General features: G+C 37.9%; 1 protein-coding gene across 3 annotated transcripts in view; it reads left to right on the top strand.

The window, feature by feature from the left end:
- The window catches only part of arhgap36 (Rho GTPase activating protein 36), a 72,497-nt gene extending 59,251 nt beyond the window's left edge, over positions 1-13,246 (top strand). For all 3 annotated transcript variants that reach the window (XM_078275705.1, XM_078275707.1, XM_078275706.1), the window contains exons 5-12: positions 5,639-5,858; positions 6,901-6,956; positions 7,412-7,562; positions 8,022-8,170; positions 8,697-8,867; positions 9,632-9,720; positions 9,868-10,085; positions 10,861-13,246. In XM_078275705.1, the coding sequence (XP_078131831.1) occupies positions 5,639-5,858; positions 6,901-6,956; positions 7,412-7,562; positions 8,022-8,170; positions 8,697-8,867; positions 9,632-9,720; positions 9,868-10,085; positions 10,861-11,183 (1,377 nt within the window). In that variant the 3' untranslated portion in view covers positions 11,184-13,246. The remainder of the gene's footprint in view (positions 1-5,638; positions 5,859-6,900; positions 6,957-7,411; positions 7,563-8,021; positions 8,171-8,696; positions 8,868-9,631; positions 9,721-9,867; positions 10,086-10,860) is intronic.
- Positions 13,247-15,657: the final 2,411 nt, after the last annotated feature.

Genomic DNA, 15,657 nt, shown 5'->3' with positions numbered 1-15,657 from the left:
GCTGCAGACACATGATAGACACAGGTGTGAATAGCGATGTTTCGGCTGTCCACTTGTGTTCACATCACTGAAACACATTTCAAAACCTTTTTTTTTTTTTTCTTCAAAGTCTTTTTCCCCCCCAAAAAAAAAAGATTCCAAACTTCACACATATTTACAACATAAATTCCCACTTTATGCCTTCACATGAGCATCAGGCTATAAGTTAAGCTTCAGTATAATTCTTTGTATTGATGGATATTTCCCTGCCGTGATTATTAATAGAGTAGGACTGGTTGTTTAGTAGAAAAATAGTGAGAAAGACAACATTTTCTTATCCGTCTCGACCTAAATGGGACTCTGACTCACCCTCTTACAGCTGTCTGGACTGTAGCAGCTCACTGTTTACATATCTGAGAGACACACACACACACACACTCAGCTTGACAGATGAGGCAGCAGTAATGTGGTGGCGTAGTCGCTGCGTCGTGTCCTGTGCAGTGACAGATAGTGTACACAGTCGGACTAAAGGTTGAAATTAATGGCTGGAACAAGATGGATAGTAGAAGAGAAGACTGCATGGCAGTAGAAGTTGCTGTGAGGATATTCTAAATCATTGTAACAATATATTTATTTCTCTATACACTTAGATTAGAGCAATGAAGGGGACCAGACCTCCTTCACTTGAACTAGAAAGGGAGATGGATGGGGATGGAGGGCTTTCAGGTTACCTAAACTGTCCTGAGTCAACACTTTGTACATACTAATTTTAAGCAGGTACACTTGCAATTAATAAAGGAAATGGAAAGAGCTACTTAGACATGCAAAGTTACACATACATGTAGAAATTACAGTAGGAATTTACTAAAAGTTTAATTAGCAGTGACGTTCCAAAATCACCGTTTGATTGATGTCTGTTGCTGCCAGTATGGTATCATTGTATATTGTAAGAAAATATAAAAGTACACTGATTTATTGTGCTCTAACTAGGGATGCAATTATTCAGGAAATGGGAAAAAGGGAATATTTTTTTATCTCCCTATGCCCAGGATGACGTCTTTAAATTAGAGATGCACTGATTACAACTTTCTAGGCCGATACCGATTTTAGCCGATTCAGATTTCATTTTTTCTAACCACTTTACAGCACACACAAATATTTATTTTCTATCTTTTCTTTAATAGAAAATGTTACATTTTGCATAGAACATTTTTTAAATAGATAATCGATCGCTATAAAATAGAACTATATAAATGACTCCTGGTGTGGGAAATTCACACACATCTAAAGTGCAATGTTACGGAAAAACCATTTCCTTCTTTTCACATCCAATATCCAACTAAAAAAATGTGATAAATTTAGCAAACTAAACTTCTGTATGTATGAAGACAGGGGAAACAGGTAATGGCAATAAAATAATATATAAATAACAAATAAAAATAAAATAAATATAGCCTTAATGCAGTTTAAAGCTATTTCTCAAAACACACACACAGGCCTGTTTGAACGTCAACAGTAACGTTACCTGAGAACAGCGTGTAGTTCCTTTTTTAGCAAGTTTGCTTTATGTGTCATTGTGCATAAATGTGAACAATGCCGTTGCTGTCAACAGGCTTATCTGCTAACGTTAGCTACCGCCGGTTACCTCGGAACAATCCAGCAAATAGACGGTACCCTAGAGTGCCGTTACCTGAAACAGATGATTTAACGTCACCGCTCATTTTACAGTTTAACAACAAAACTAAACTCTTTAAATATTACTACGTTTTTAATGTCTACGTTTTTTAATGTTCATGCGTATGCACCCCCACTAACCTGGAAAGCGCAAACAGTAATGTTTGAGGACTCAGCGTCTCTTTTTTTTAAATTTTTTTTATATATTTTTTTTTTTTATACAGCGTCTCAGGTCAGAGTATCCAACGCTATTTTCCAATAAACTGTAGTTGTCATATTTCACGTGAGTGCGATTTTCATGTTCCAGTTTTTCAGCCTCAGAGGGGAGAGAGAGCGGCTGACTGTTCGAGCCATGTATAATTATGACTTTATGACATTTCATAAACAGCTGATGGAGCGGCAGTGCGCCGCTGCTACATGCATACAGCGGAAACCCTGCATATGCACGTGTGGTGTTGCTGTTGCGCGATGTAAATCATGCGGCGCCCGAGTGCATTTGACCGGCATAAAATCGGCATATGTCAGTCTGACCGGCAGGTCGCCGGTCATGGCCGATGACGTGAAAATCGGCCAATTCCGGTCACCGGCCGGTCAATCGGTGCATCTCTACTTTAAATGTCTTCTTTTCTCTGACCAACAGTCCAAAAACCAAAGATATTGTTTTAGCATCACGTATGACACAGAAAAGTAAAAGCTGAAACAAGGGAATGTTTCGTTTTCTTGCTTGAAAAATAACTTGAAGAAAACCTGTGAAGTATAAACCATACTGTATATTGTTATTGTGTAGTATGGAATTGGTATACAGCAGCTATTTTTGGAGGTTTATGGCTAAGAAAATAGTTTTTTTTAATCATATATGGGCCATCTAATAACAGAGGTTAGGTTTCATAAAATACTCAGATTTTCAGGCTTAAAAAGAGACAAAACATTTTCCCTTTTACACAATAAATATCCAAATAATTCCTGAACTCTGGTGCCGTTTGGTTTCTGGACTGAAGTGCTGTTGGAAATTCCTCAGACACTTGACGTTCCTCCAGAAACGATTTGCTGCAGGTCGTAGACAAGTGATTTATATTTCTGTTTTCAGGCTCTCGGGTATGTATTGGATGGAAACGTCAGGATGTTCTGCTGGCCTCTTCTTCGCCTGACATCCATCTTTAAAAATGTTCTTTCCATTGTCTTCTGCCACTGCTTCTCTCTGTGTGTCTCTTTTCTTTCTCCAGTCCAGCATTATGAGAATATGTTGTTTATCTTCATTTAAAGCTGGACTAATCAATATTTTTACATTTATTTATGTTACAGTGGTTCAAATGCCTACATGTAATGTAGGGGTGGAACGGTATACAGAAGTCACGGTTCAGTACAATGGAGGGAAAAGCAAAACAAAAATGCAGAAGGCAATTTTTTTTTTTATTGTGCATGTCTCAGGCTGTACCGCCTAGTGTCATACAGTAAAGTAAGATGTAAACAATAAGTACCCCACATCATCTCCAGACTCCATCTGTAACTTGTAAACAAAATAAGACAATCAGCTATAAATAATAAATAAATAAACTGAAAATACAGCATCTCTTATTTATGAAAGTGCAAATTACGTGGAATAATAACAAAACAAAAAAATTCTACTTCCCCCACAAAAGTATTCTTGCTATTAAGTGGGACAGGCATACCTTTGCCAACTGGCCACGACCTCCTGTAGCTAGGTGAGTGCTTGTGTGCTGCTCATACAGGGGCCGCGTCTGTAGAACTGACACTTTCATTTCCGACTCAGTCAATAAAATGAACTGTCACCATGAGATAGCTTTCCGTAGCATGAGAAGGGAGGAGAAGTTGGACAGTTTTTTTTTTTGTCACGTTCCAGTGATTGGCACATGTGGGTGATGGCGTCCGATATGCGTTAACATGTTAGATGTATTTCCACTCACATACCCAACAACTGCTGAGCAACGCCGACACAGTCCTCGTCTTATCCACCGCTCTCTCACCTGTACTACTGTAACTGACTGGGAAATCAAAGTTTTCCCAAACTTGCGATCTTCATTTCATTTCATTTATCTCGAACAATCAACAATGATGCAAGACAAAACACAATTTTTTTAAAACCATAAAAAAACACAAACAATCAGGAATTAACAACAAAAAACCAAAACAAAATAAAAATATAAAAGGATTAGTTCGAGAAGGTGCAGGGGTAAGCAAATAGCTTATTTGGTCCTGCCCCTTATTTCACAAAATCATATTATTACAAAGTAAATAGATATGGAAATACAGCATACAATCTTTCAGTCTTACAATAACTAACAACAATACAACAATAACGACAATACATTTTTAAATTACAATTCCGTTCCTGTGTTTTGGTCTATTTTCTGTACTGGTCAAGTAATGATTTCTTTAATCTATTTTTGAACTGAATGACATTATGGCTCTGTTTGATGTAATTGTTCAGTCCATTCCATCCCCACAAACTTAAAGAGGCCGGCTAGATTATTACAGTTTTTCTCAATTGCTAAAACACTAAAACCCATTGGCTGAACAAAGTTCTCAGTTGCCTGAACTCATTTAGCTAATTGTGCAGTCTGTTGTCAATACCTTAAACCATTTCACATGGTCAAACACAATTTGCAGATCTCACTTAGACTTTTCAGCAAAACTCTAAAGACATTCTCATTCTCAAAACACATTCTACACTCTAATGCACATGTCATCCATACTGGTAAACACAAGTGGCAACAATCAAATACAACTAGAGAAGACATGTCACTGATTGAACACAACCACTCAAAATTGATTTCACTTGTTTCAAATGATGTGACACAACCAATATAAGCCAGTTCAGAGAGCAAACAGGTTGCTGAAGGTGGGAAGGAGAAAGTCTGAGAATGGATAGAAGAAACGATGTGAGAGGACGAGGATGAGTGCGTATGCGAGGTGTCAGGGCTGGATACGGCACACAAGACGCTTCTTCCCCCGTTGCCTCAGGAGGGACAATATTGCTTGTGATGTCGACGAAGTGCTCCGGCCGGACCCAGCCCAAAGACAAGAAGAAGCACATTGATCACATGTTTACTCCTTTGATTTGTGTCCCTTTTAGTATTGTATGCTGTAGTACAGTGCATTGTAGGCTGTATACTCTACAATGAACACATTGTATGGCCCTGAACATTGTGCTTTCCAACAGTACTGACTGCTCAATAGATTTTAACTGGTTGCAGGTTCATATCAACAAAGAACAAGAATTACAGTATCACAGAGACAAAGGACAAGTTTGTGAGATGCAGGTTACAGTACTGTAAAAATAGGGGTACAAGGAGGAGGAAGAAAAAAAAATTGAGAGATTGAGAGTAGTAATTTCTAATCAATTTTGAGCTACTATGATGTTTTCGTTCATCTAAAGACAATGATGGAAAAATATGAAATTTGTTTTGAGATTAAAAATGTACTTCTCCCTGAGAACTATATGTTTTGAACAATGTGTTTTCTATTTTTTTGGTGTATTGTTTACTGACTGCTTGATAGTGTATATCATTTTGATCACTTTGTTTATGATTTGAGAGCAGTGTTTGATTTTGAGCACAGGTAAAACAGTTTTGAGGCGAAAGTTTAATTTTGCAAGAGGAGTCCGAGGTTTTGTAAATAGTGTTTGAAGATGAGGTTTTGTGTTCGTTTTCAGAAAATGGAGCAATTTTCAAAAATTGTGTTTTAGCAATTGAGAAAAACTGTAATACTGATGAATCAATGCGGTCTGTGGAGCTGGTTTTAACCATCTTAGGCAGTGAAGTTCTGTAATTTAGTCCAGTGGTTCCCAACCTCAGGGTCGGGTCCCTCCAAAGGGTCACAAAACAAATCTGAGGGGTCGTGAGATGATTAATGGGATAGAAGAAAAAACAAGTTCCGCTACACAAATCTGTGTAAATATTTTGGACTTTTCTCATGACTTTTCAGTAAAATATTTGATCGTTTGATCTCATTTTACTATCCGCAGGGTGGTCTGTCGGTGGACTCCATCTCGGACCTGGTAGAGAGTCAGTCTCGCCTGCTGGAGGCGCTGCAGCTCTCTCACCCGGCCGAGCTGGAGCTGAAGAAGTCCACGGACGGCAGGGGCTCGTCGGAGGTGAAGACCCAGACCAAGCTCAGCCTCAACCCCATCTACAGACAGGTGCCGCAGGTGCTGGAGAGGTGCTGCACTCACATCGAGACCCACGGTGAGACGTGGGCTAGATCTCACTGGTGCCATTTGGAGTCCCCAAATGAAACGCACTCTTTTGACTTGAAGCAAACATAGAAGTCTGGGTTTAAAGGTCCTATGACATGCTGCTTTTTGGATGCTTTTATATAGGCCTTAGTGGTCCCCTAATACTGTATCTGAAGTCTCTTTTATATAGGCCTTAGTGGTCCCCTAATACTGTATCTGAAGTCTCTTTTATATAGACCTTAGTGGTCCCCTAATACTGTATCTGAAGTCTCTTTTATATAGGCCTTAGTGGTCCCCTAATACTGTATCTGAAGTCTCTTTTATATATGCCTTAGTGGTCCCCTAATACTGTATCTGAAGTCTCTTTTATATAGGCCTTAGTGGTCCCCTAATACTGTATCTGAAGTCTCTTTTATATAGGCCTTAGTGGTCCCCTAATACTGTATCTGAAGTCTCTTTTATATAGGCCTTAGTGGTCCCCTAATACTGTATCTGAAGTCTCTTTTATATAGGCCTTAGTGGTCCCCTAATACTGTATCTGAAGTCTCTTTTAAATAGGCCTTAGTGGTCCCCTAATACTGTATCTGAAGTCTCTTTTATATAGGCCTTAGTGGTCCCCTAATACTGTATCTGAAGTCTCTTTTATATAGGCCTTAGTGGTCCCCTAATACTGTATCTTAAGTCTCTTTTATATAGGCCTTAGTGGTCCCCTAATACTGTATCTGAAGTCTCTTATATAGGCCTTAGTGGTCCCCTAATACTGTATCTGAAGTCTCTTTTATATATGCCTTAGTGGTTCCCTAATCCCTATCTTTTCCTTCTGTATCTTTCCTTAGGATGTGCTATTTCTGTCTGTAGCTTTAAATGCTAATGAGGAGGAGAGGGGGGGGGCTCAAACCCTGGTCATACCGGGCCTTTCTGTGTGGAGTTTGCTTAAAATATCTACGTTAAAGCGTTATATAAATGCAGTTAATTATTATCATTATTATTATGTAAATGTAGGTAAATGATGACTTGGTGAGACTATTTGGCGCTCCATTTTGTGCCCCCAGGTCTTCAGACTGTGGGAATTTTCCGAGTTGGTAGCTCTAAGAAGAGAGTGAAACAGGTGAGGACATTTTCTGTTCACCCACATCCAAAGTTTTGTTAATTTAATCATTAAAAAAAAACTGGCTAAAGTGTTGTTTGTCGCAGGACTGAGGTATAAAACAAACAAAACAAATATTTAGTTATACCCTTGAATATTTTGAAGATTTTGTTATTCCTGAATGAGTAGAATTCTTTCCTTATAACTGCCCCATACTACGCTTCTCATAATCAGACACCAGAGGATTATTACTACCAATAATAAGATTATTGTGTGAATCTTTCCTTGATTCACTGCCCAGTGTTTCCTGTCGCTGGAAATAATCTTCTAGGTTGTCGAGGTTGACGATGTGTGATATCCTGTTTTTTAGAGAAATCATGTCCCATCGGAGGGGGACTTTGACCTCCATGTGTATGTTTTTGTGTGTGTCACTTTTTTTTATTTTTGGGTACATTTGTCCTCTGTGTGCCCCTCAGCTGCTGGAGGACTTTGACAGGGGGGTGGACGTCCAGCTGGATGAGGAGCAAAGCGTCCATGACGTGGCAGCGCTGCTCAAAGAGTTCCTCCGAGAAATTCCTGATCCTTTGCTGTCCAGAGAGCTCTACCCCGCCTTCCTGCACGCCAACTGTAGGCGCACACACACGCACACACACACACACACACACACACACGCACACACACAGCGACTACACGACGACGTTTCATGGGATTCTAAACTCCAGTCGATTCGGGAAACATCCTCCGAGCTAGAACCGTTAATCAAATTATGTTCATCTTTTTTCACACACTCGACAGCTATTTTAATTCCAGAGCTCACCTCCATACGTGCACATTCCACCAAAACAAGTTCCTTCCCGAGGCTATGTTGCAGCGGCACCGTCGCTGCGTCCAGCGCTTAGCGCCGCCCCAGGCGATTTTGATTGGTTTAAAGAAATGCCAATAATCCAGAGCACGTTTTTCTCCTATACAGGAATGGTGTGTGGACTCGCCAGACCCTCAAGGTCTGGCAATGCGAGACTAAAACAGCAGTAACGCCTGTATGAATGAAACTAAACCACCTCCTCCTCCACTCTGTGCCTCCTGTAGTGCTGAGGGGAGCGGACCAGCTTCAGTACCTGCAGCACCTCCTCTACCTGCTGCCTCCCTGTAACTGTGACACCCTGCTGCGACTCCTCAGCATGATACACACCGTGCAGAGCTTCGCCCAGGACACCATCGGAACAAATCACGAGGAGGTAAACCACTGACTGCTCAATAGGGCTGTGCAAATAATCAAAATTGTAATCGCGATTACGATTTTGGCTCCCTATGGTCACAAAAACGGAATAATCAAGAAAAACTATTATTTTGTTACGTTTTGCATTTTGTCTTGTGTTCTCAATGAAAAAGAACACAATGAAGAAGTTCAAATGGGAAAAGTATTAAGGGAAATTTCACAGTTGAAGGTGTTTTCACTGTTGATTTGTTTAACTTTTTCACAGACTTAAGTTCAATAATTGCAGCATCTTTCTAAAAGTCAATGAGCAATTGTATTAAATAATTGTGATTTCAATATTGACCAAAATAAACATGACTATGATTTTCTTTCCATAATCGAGCAGCCCTACTGCTCATAGTGAAAAAACAGGTCATATACATTTACCAGGCACAGAGGGTCTAACAGAAAGATGCTATGTAGTTGCATACCCATCTGCTCGTTGAGAGTCAATGACTTCTTCTGACCTTCCTCTCCTCCTCCTCCTCCTCCCTCTCTCCATCTAGATCCCCGGGAACAAGATGACGGCTGCGAACCTGGCGGTGATCTTTGGGCCCAACCTGCTGCAGAGGGAGCGAGGCGCAGACGCCAGTCCCCATGCGATGGGGATCGAGGACAGCACGGCGATCATCAGCGTCACCCTGCTGCTCATCCAGAATTACAAGAGGCTCTTCACAGTACGCCCATGATCATATTACATTACAATTCATTTAGCTGACGCTTTTATCCAAAGCGACTTGCGATAAGGGCATTCAACCACAAAGGTAGAAACTCAGAACAGCAAGAGTGCTTCTTAGCCAAGGTGCAGTCGGAAAAGATGTGTTTAGCCTGCAGCAGATGATGTGTATACTTCCAGCTGTCCTGATGTCAATGGGGAGCTTGTTCTACCATTTAGGAGCAAGGACAGCAAACAGTCGGGATTTCGTTGAGCGATTGGGTGTCCCTCACAGTGATGGAGTAGCAAGCAGTTTGGCCGATGCTGATATTCTGCCTTCAAATCTAGTCAGAAACGTCTTTTAGAGGCACTGTCTATAAACAGAGCTAAATGAGAGATGAATGGAGTTTAGTTTGTCTTGTTCACAAGTATTGAAAACTCAACTTTTCATTGGGAGATCTTTGAAGGAAAGTAATCCAAATAACTGTGGCTTTACCCATTTAAGAGAGATTTCTTATTTGCAAACAAATTTTAAAACATTTTGGAGTATACATTTAATACAATGTCAAATGTTCATGAATCATACAGGAAAAAGGGACACTCCATGAATGAAAAGTAGAGAAAGTCATTTCAACTTCAAAATTAAGATTTTAAAACTACCAGAGATGGGTCGTTTTGGGTGCACATTTTAACTTTTATTTTTTAGCTTTTTTAATTTTAGCTTTTTCATTTTCTACAGAAAGGGTTTTTGTAATGCACACATGTATGGTATGTGTGACCCTCCAGGTGTCTGCAGAGCTGCAGCAGGAGGTCCTGATGAGTCTGCTCCAGACAGACCCGGACATCATCGACTATCTGCTGCGTAGGAAACTCAGGTAACCATGGCAACTGGTCTTGTAATAGTAATAGTAATAATAAGTCCCAACGAGTTTCAAATCTGATTTCCTTTTTTTTAAACTGTGGTTTTAAACTAACTGCGGATGCTACAATAGACAACATAATATTTCTATCCCTTCATCTAGCGTCAGCCACTTGATGGCAGAGGGCAGCAGCGAGTCGGGGGGGCGTCGGGATACTCTGGACTCTGTGGGAGCCTCCAGTGGGAGTTTGTCCCCTCTAGAGCCACCATCACCGCTTTTCCCGCCCAAAAGCAACGGCAGTGAGGGCAGCCTGACCAGCGAGGTCTTCCTCAACGTGCTCAAATTGAACCAGAACAGGAAGCGCCAGGAAACCAGATACGGTAGCGTTATGAAGTTGATATCAATATTTTTTTTTAGACGTTCTGCCTTTTTAAATTTGACCATTTTCGGGCAAAGAAAAAATGTATTAACCATACCAAATACTTAAATATAAGAATTAAACTACTTCACATTAATGAGATGTAACCATATCCAGATTATTAGAAAATTGTGGCAGCATAGAGAGGACTTTGAAACAGCATTCATATCCTTTTATTTGTTCAGGAATAGAAAGCTAATGCTTTTCTCTCACAGAAAATTTGGTACCAATTACAGGGGACATGAAGACAAACTTTTAGACAGTTCTTGAAAGAAATATAAATGAACAGCCATGATTGCTAAAATCCTGAATAAAGAAACTGAACATCTAATGACCCATACACAAACTAATGTGTCAGAAAGTTTTGAAACATGAGTGTGCTGGGATGGTATATGTGGCCACAGCACCACCTAGCTGTGAAAGACTTTTAGAGTAAAGACTTGAGACTTTTTTTAAAGAGTGCAGTCCATGGCTGCACAACATTCACAGAAAGAAGAAGAGTAAATAAATAATAAAAAGCACGACTTTCTCCTGCAAAATTGATATTTTGGTTGTTTCATAGTCTTTTTTTTATAGGTTAAGTCTTGTTGAAATCTTGAAATCAAAGGTTTGGCATTTATTTTTTTCTGTTGCTGAATAAATTGTTTCCCCAAAAGAAAAAGGGATTACAAGAGGTTTGCTCAATGGCTTTTCAAGGTTCAAACGTGCACTTTTCTTTCTTGTTTTCAATCCTCCAGGTGAGGCCCCTACAGGTAAATCCATCCGCCACATGCGTCAGTTCCACTCCCACCACAACCTGCTCAGCCTGGCCCAGCCCTCCTTGTCCTCCACCTCCAGACACCACAGTCAGGACCACAACACCCAGGACCGCAGGGCCCCACTGGGCTCTGCACTCAACTTAAACCTGGGCGGCAGCGGCAGCTCCTCCAGTCTGAGCGTGTCGATGGAGAGCAGCATCTGGGTGAGACAGACCACCCCCGAGGAGAGCAAACCCTCGCCGGCGTCTAATTTCTGGGACTTCTTCACCGGGAAAGGGTCGAGCTCAGAGACGATGGTATGATGAAGGGCGAGAAGAGGAATATGAAGGAAAAGAGGTTGTTTGTGTGTTTTTTGCTGTCAGAAATCCCCAGAAAATTGGTCAAATTCCCTGTTACATTAACAACAGACACAACTGTTGATTTACAACAATAAATGAAATACCCTGCAGCATTTGAATGCACGACTCCTTTTTTAAAAATCCTAAATTTCCTACTTGAAGATACTACTTTAAGGGAGCAAGTTTTCCTTGTTGGAAGTTGGAATTTCACACTTTTCTGGCTTTTTCTGGAACGCAGCATGTGTATGAATTGGGACACAGAAGAAGAAGGAAATGTCAGATAAATATACGTTGTTTTTTTTAAAGACATTTTGTCAGAGACTTTTGCAAACTTTTAAGCACAACTCCCTCCTACCGAGACATGGACATCAGTAAATGAAGGAAAGGAGACTAAATAACTGTTTGTGAAGATTATATAAAAGTGGATGCAGTAATGTATATGTGTACATGTATTCATTTTACACACACATACACACACAACATCTTTACTACCTAGAACAGCGTAACTATGTGTTGCTATATGGACTCTAACACTTTATCTATACTGACACCATATCAGACTCCCTTTGCGTTTCTCGTAACCTGCAATAAGCTACATTTACTGTAAAAATAATCTACAATTAATATCAGCTGTCAAGAATTTAAAACACCTAACGACATCTCAGCGAAAAAACATATCAGAGCCAGAATTTTGCTAAACTAAATAAAAATAAAAAACTTGTTTAAATGTCCAGGTAGGGACAATCAATCCTTTTCTGATTCTTAGGTTACATATGTTTATTGTAACAGCATTTACGCTATATCTCAACATGCAGTTATGTACTTCACATTGAAATGTAGTCATTGAAATGCAATTGAAATAACAGTCAAACTAGATGTCTTAAAACCATTCCGGTTTAGATCACATTTAGCTGTTTTAATCTTCTGACCTACAAATCACCAGATCACTGCTGACTGAGGAAGTGCATCTGTTTGAGTGTAAACTAGGGATGGAACCAACAATAATTTTCATTGTCAATTACTCTATTGATTGTTTTTTCATTTAATTACTCTAAAATATCAGAAAATGGATTTTAAAGTCCATGCTGACCTCTTCAAAGTGTATGTTTTTATCAGGCCAATATTCCAAAAGCAAAAATGTATTCACCTTACACGGATATATAGCAGCAACTCCACTTTGAGGAGCTGGAGTCAATGAACATTTGGCAATTTTGCTTGATTGATTATCAATATTTTATCAACTTATATCTATTCTGTTTTTGACACCTCAGTGGGAAACAACAACTACTGTGTATTCAAATCCGTGGCTTTCAATCTCTGTTTTTTTCCCCTTATTTCTTATCAAGCTAATCATCTTTGGAACCTCTGGTCTAGGTTGTTTCAAAGGTTTTTCAATGTCTAAAATTGAATGTGAAGCAGCTGGATGTCTAAACATTTAACTGTTCAACCAAATGTTGCCCTTAACGTCTAGACATCTTTTAAATTGGACCCATTTGCAAGAAATGTAAGTCATTTAATTTCTGTATTCAGCAGCACTTTCATCTTTGATAATATTACAGGATCATATAGGATAGTTAGCTTCCTTTATCCACAGGAGGGCGATATTCACCACATAAACTCAACCTTTAATCCTCTAATTGCTTTTCCTATTATCCACAGACTCCAATAATGTTGGTCAAATGTATATATTTAGTGTATTAAGTTTGGAGAATGGTGCCAAACAACTAGAAACTGTAGATCTGCTTTTGTCCTCTTTGTAGTAGAAAATCATTTTTTTGTTGTTTGCACAGAGATTTTCCTACATCCTAATGTTGCATTGCTTCATCACAAACACAGAAGTTGTACAGTCTGTCCTTCATCTCAGCAGGTGAATTTATCGTATTCTTTTTTGGATTCCTTTAGGAGAAAACAAGATTGTCTTTTTGTCAGTGACTTGTTTTTTCTATATTGTTGTAAAATCCATCAAGACCTAAATAATGTACGTAATGTACCACTTACCTGCAGATAATAAATGTCAAACTGCCCAAGTGTGTCATTGCTTATTGTTGAATCTGCTGAATCAGTTTTCAACCTGGACCCTATTTTCCTTTGCTTTTGTATAAATGACTAATGGGAACAACAATCTTTGAAATTTTGATGCTGCAGAACTTTTTAATTTTTTATTGCAGTAATTTGACTTTTCTGTTTGATTAAAAAATGTTAAACCTAAATTATTGTAGTTTCTAAAAAAAATATGCTTGCTTGGCATGTGGTTAAAACAGTCAACTGTATGACTTAAGACATAAAAAGTCGTAGCATAGCATGTCGAAAAAAGTCATAGTACAGCATGTCGAAAAAAAGAGGAAAAAAGTCATAGTATAGCATGTCGAAAAAAAGGAAAAAAGTCATAGTATAGCATGTCAAAAAAAGTCAGTATCGTATGTCGAAAAAAGTCATAGTATAGTATGTCGGAAAAAGAGGAAAAAAAGTCATAGTATAGTATGTCGATAAAAGTCATAGTATAATATGTCGAAAAAAAGTCATAGTATAGTATGTCAAAAAAAGTCGTAGTATAGTATGTCGAAAAAAGTCATAGTATAATATGTGGAAAAAAGTCAGTATAGTATGTCGAAAAAAGTCATAGTATATGTCAAAAAAAGAGGAAAAAAAGTCATAGTATGTCGAAAAAAGTCATAGTATAATATGTCGAAAACAGTGGAAAAAAAGTCATAGTATAGCATGTCGAAAAAAGAGGAAAAAAAGTCATAGTATAGTATGTCAAAAAAAGAGGAAAAAAATCATAGTATGTCGAAAAAAGAGGAAAAATGTCATAGTATAGTATGTCGAGAAAAGTCATAGTATAGTATGTCAATAAAAGTCATAGTATAGTATGTCGAAAAAAGTCATAGTATAGTATGTCGAAAAAAGAGCAAAAAAAGTCATAGAATAGCATGTCGAAAAAAGTCATAGTATAGTATGTCGAAAAAAGAAGAAAAAAAGTCGTATAGCATGTCGAAAAAAAGAGGAAAAAAGTCAGTATAGTATGTCGAAAAAAGTCATAGTATGTCGAAAAAAGAAGAAAAGTCATAGTATAGCATGTCGAAAAAAGTCATAGTATAGCATGTTGAAAAAAGTCATAATATGTTGAAAAAAGAGGAAAAATGTCATAGTATAGCATATCGAAAAAAAGTCATAGTATAGTATGTCAATAAAAGTCATAGTATAGTATGTCGAAAAAAGTCATAGTATAGTATGTTGAAAAAAGAGGAAAAAAGTCATAGAATAGCATGTCGAAAAAAGTCATAGTATAGTATGTCGAAAAAAGAAGAAAAATAGTCGTATAGCATGTCGAAAAAAGTCATAGTATAGCATGTCGAAAAAAGTCATAGTATAGTAAGTCGAAAAAAGTCATAGTATGTCGAAAAAAGAAGAAAAGTCATAGTACAGCATGTCGAAAAAAGTCATAGTATAGTATGTCGAAAAAAGAGGAAATAAAGTCATAGTATAGTATGTTGAAAAAAGTCATAACATGTTGAAAAAAGAGGAAAAATGTCATAGTATAGCATATCGAAAAAAGTCATAGTGTAGTATGTCGAAAAAAGAGGAAATAAAGTCAGAGTATAGTATGTTGAAAAAAGTCATATGTCGAAAAAAGAGGAAAAAAAGTCATAGAATAGCATGTCGAAAAAAGTCATAGTATAGTATGTCGAAAAAAGAAGAAAAAAAGTCGTATAGCATGTCGAAAAAAAGAGGAAAAAAGTCAGTATAGTATGTCGAAAAAAGTCATAGTATGTCGAAAAAAGAAGAAAAGTCATAGTATAGCATGTCGAAAAAAGTCATAGTATAGCATGTCGAAAAAAGTCATAGTATAGTAAGTCGAAAAAAGTCATAGTATGTCGAAAAAAGAATAAAAGTCATAGTATAGCATGTCGAAAAAAGTCATAGTATAGTATGTCGAAAAAAGAGGAAATAAAGTCATAGTATAGTATGTTGAAAAAAGTCATAATATGTTGAAAAAAGAGGAAAAATGTCATAGTATAGTATGTCGAAAAAAGAGGAAATAAAGTCAGAGTATAGTATGTTGAAAAAAGTCATGTCGAAAAAAGAGGAAAAATGTCATAGTATAGCATATCGAAAAAAGTCATAGTATAGTATGTCGAAAAAAGAGGAAAAATGTCATAGTATAGTATGTCAAAAAAACTCAGTATAGTATGTCGAAAAAAGAGAAAATAGTCATAGTATAGTGTGTCGAAAAAAGTCATAGTATAGTGTGTCGAAAAAAGTCATAGTATAGTATGTCGATAAAAAGTCATAGTATGATATGTCGAAAAAAGTCATAGTATATATAGTATGTCGAGAAAAGTCATAGTATAGTATGTCGAAAAAAGAGGAAAAAAAGTCATAGTATAGTATGTCGAGAAAAGTCATAGTATAGTATGTGGAAAAAAGTCATAGTATA

This window comes from Sander vitreus, chromosome 19 (assembly GCF_031162955.1).
Source record: "Sander vitreus isolate 19-12246 chromosome 19, sanVit1, whole genome shotgun sequence".
Classification (NCBI taxonomy): Eukaryota; Metazoa; Chordata; class Actinopteri; order Perciformes; family Percidae; genus Sander; species Sander vitreus.
Note: the sequence above shows the minus strand (reverse complement) of the source record. Positions and strands in the feature narration are given on the sequence as shown.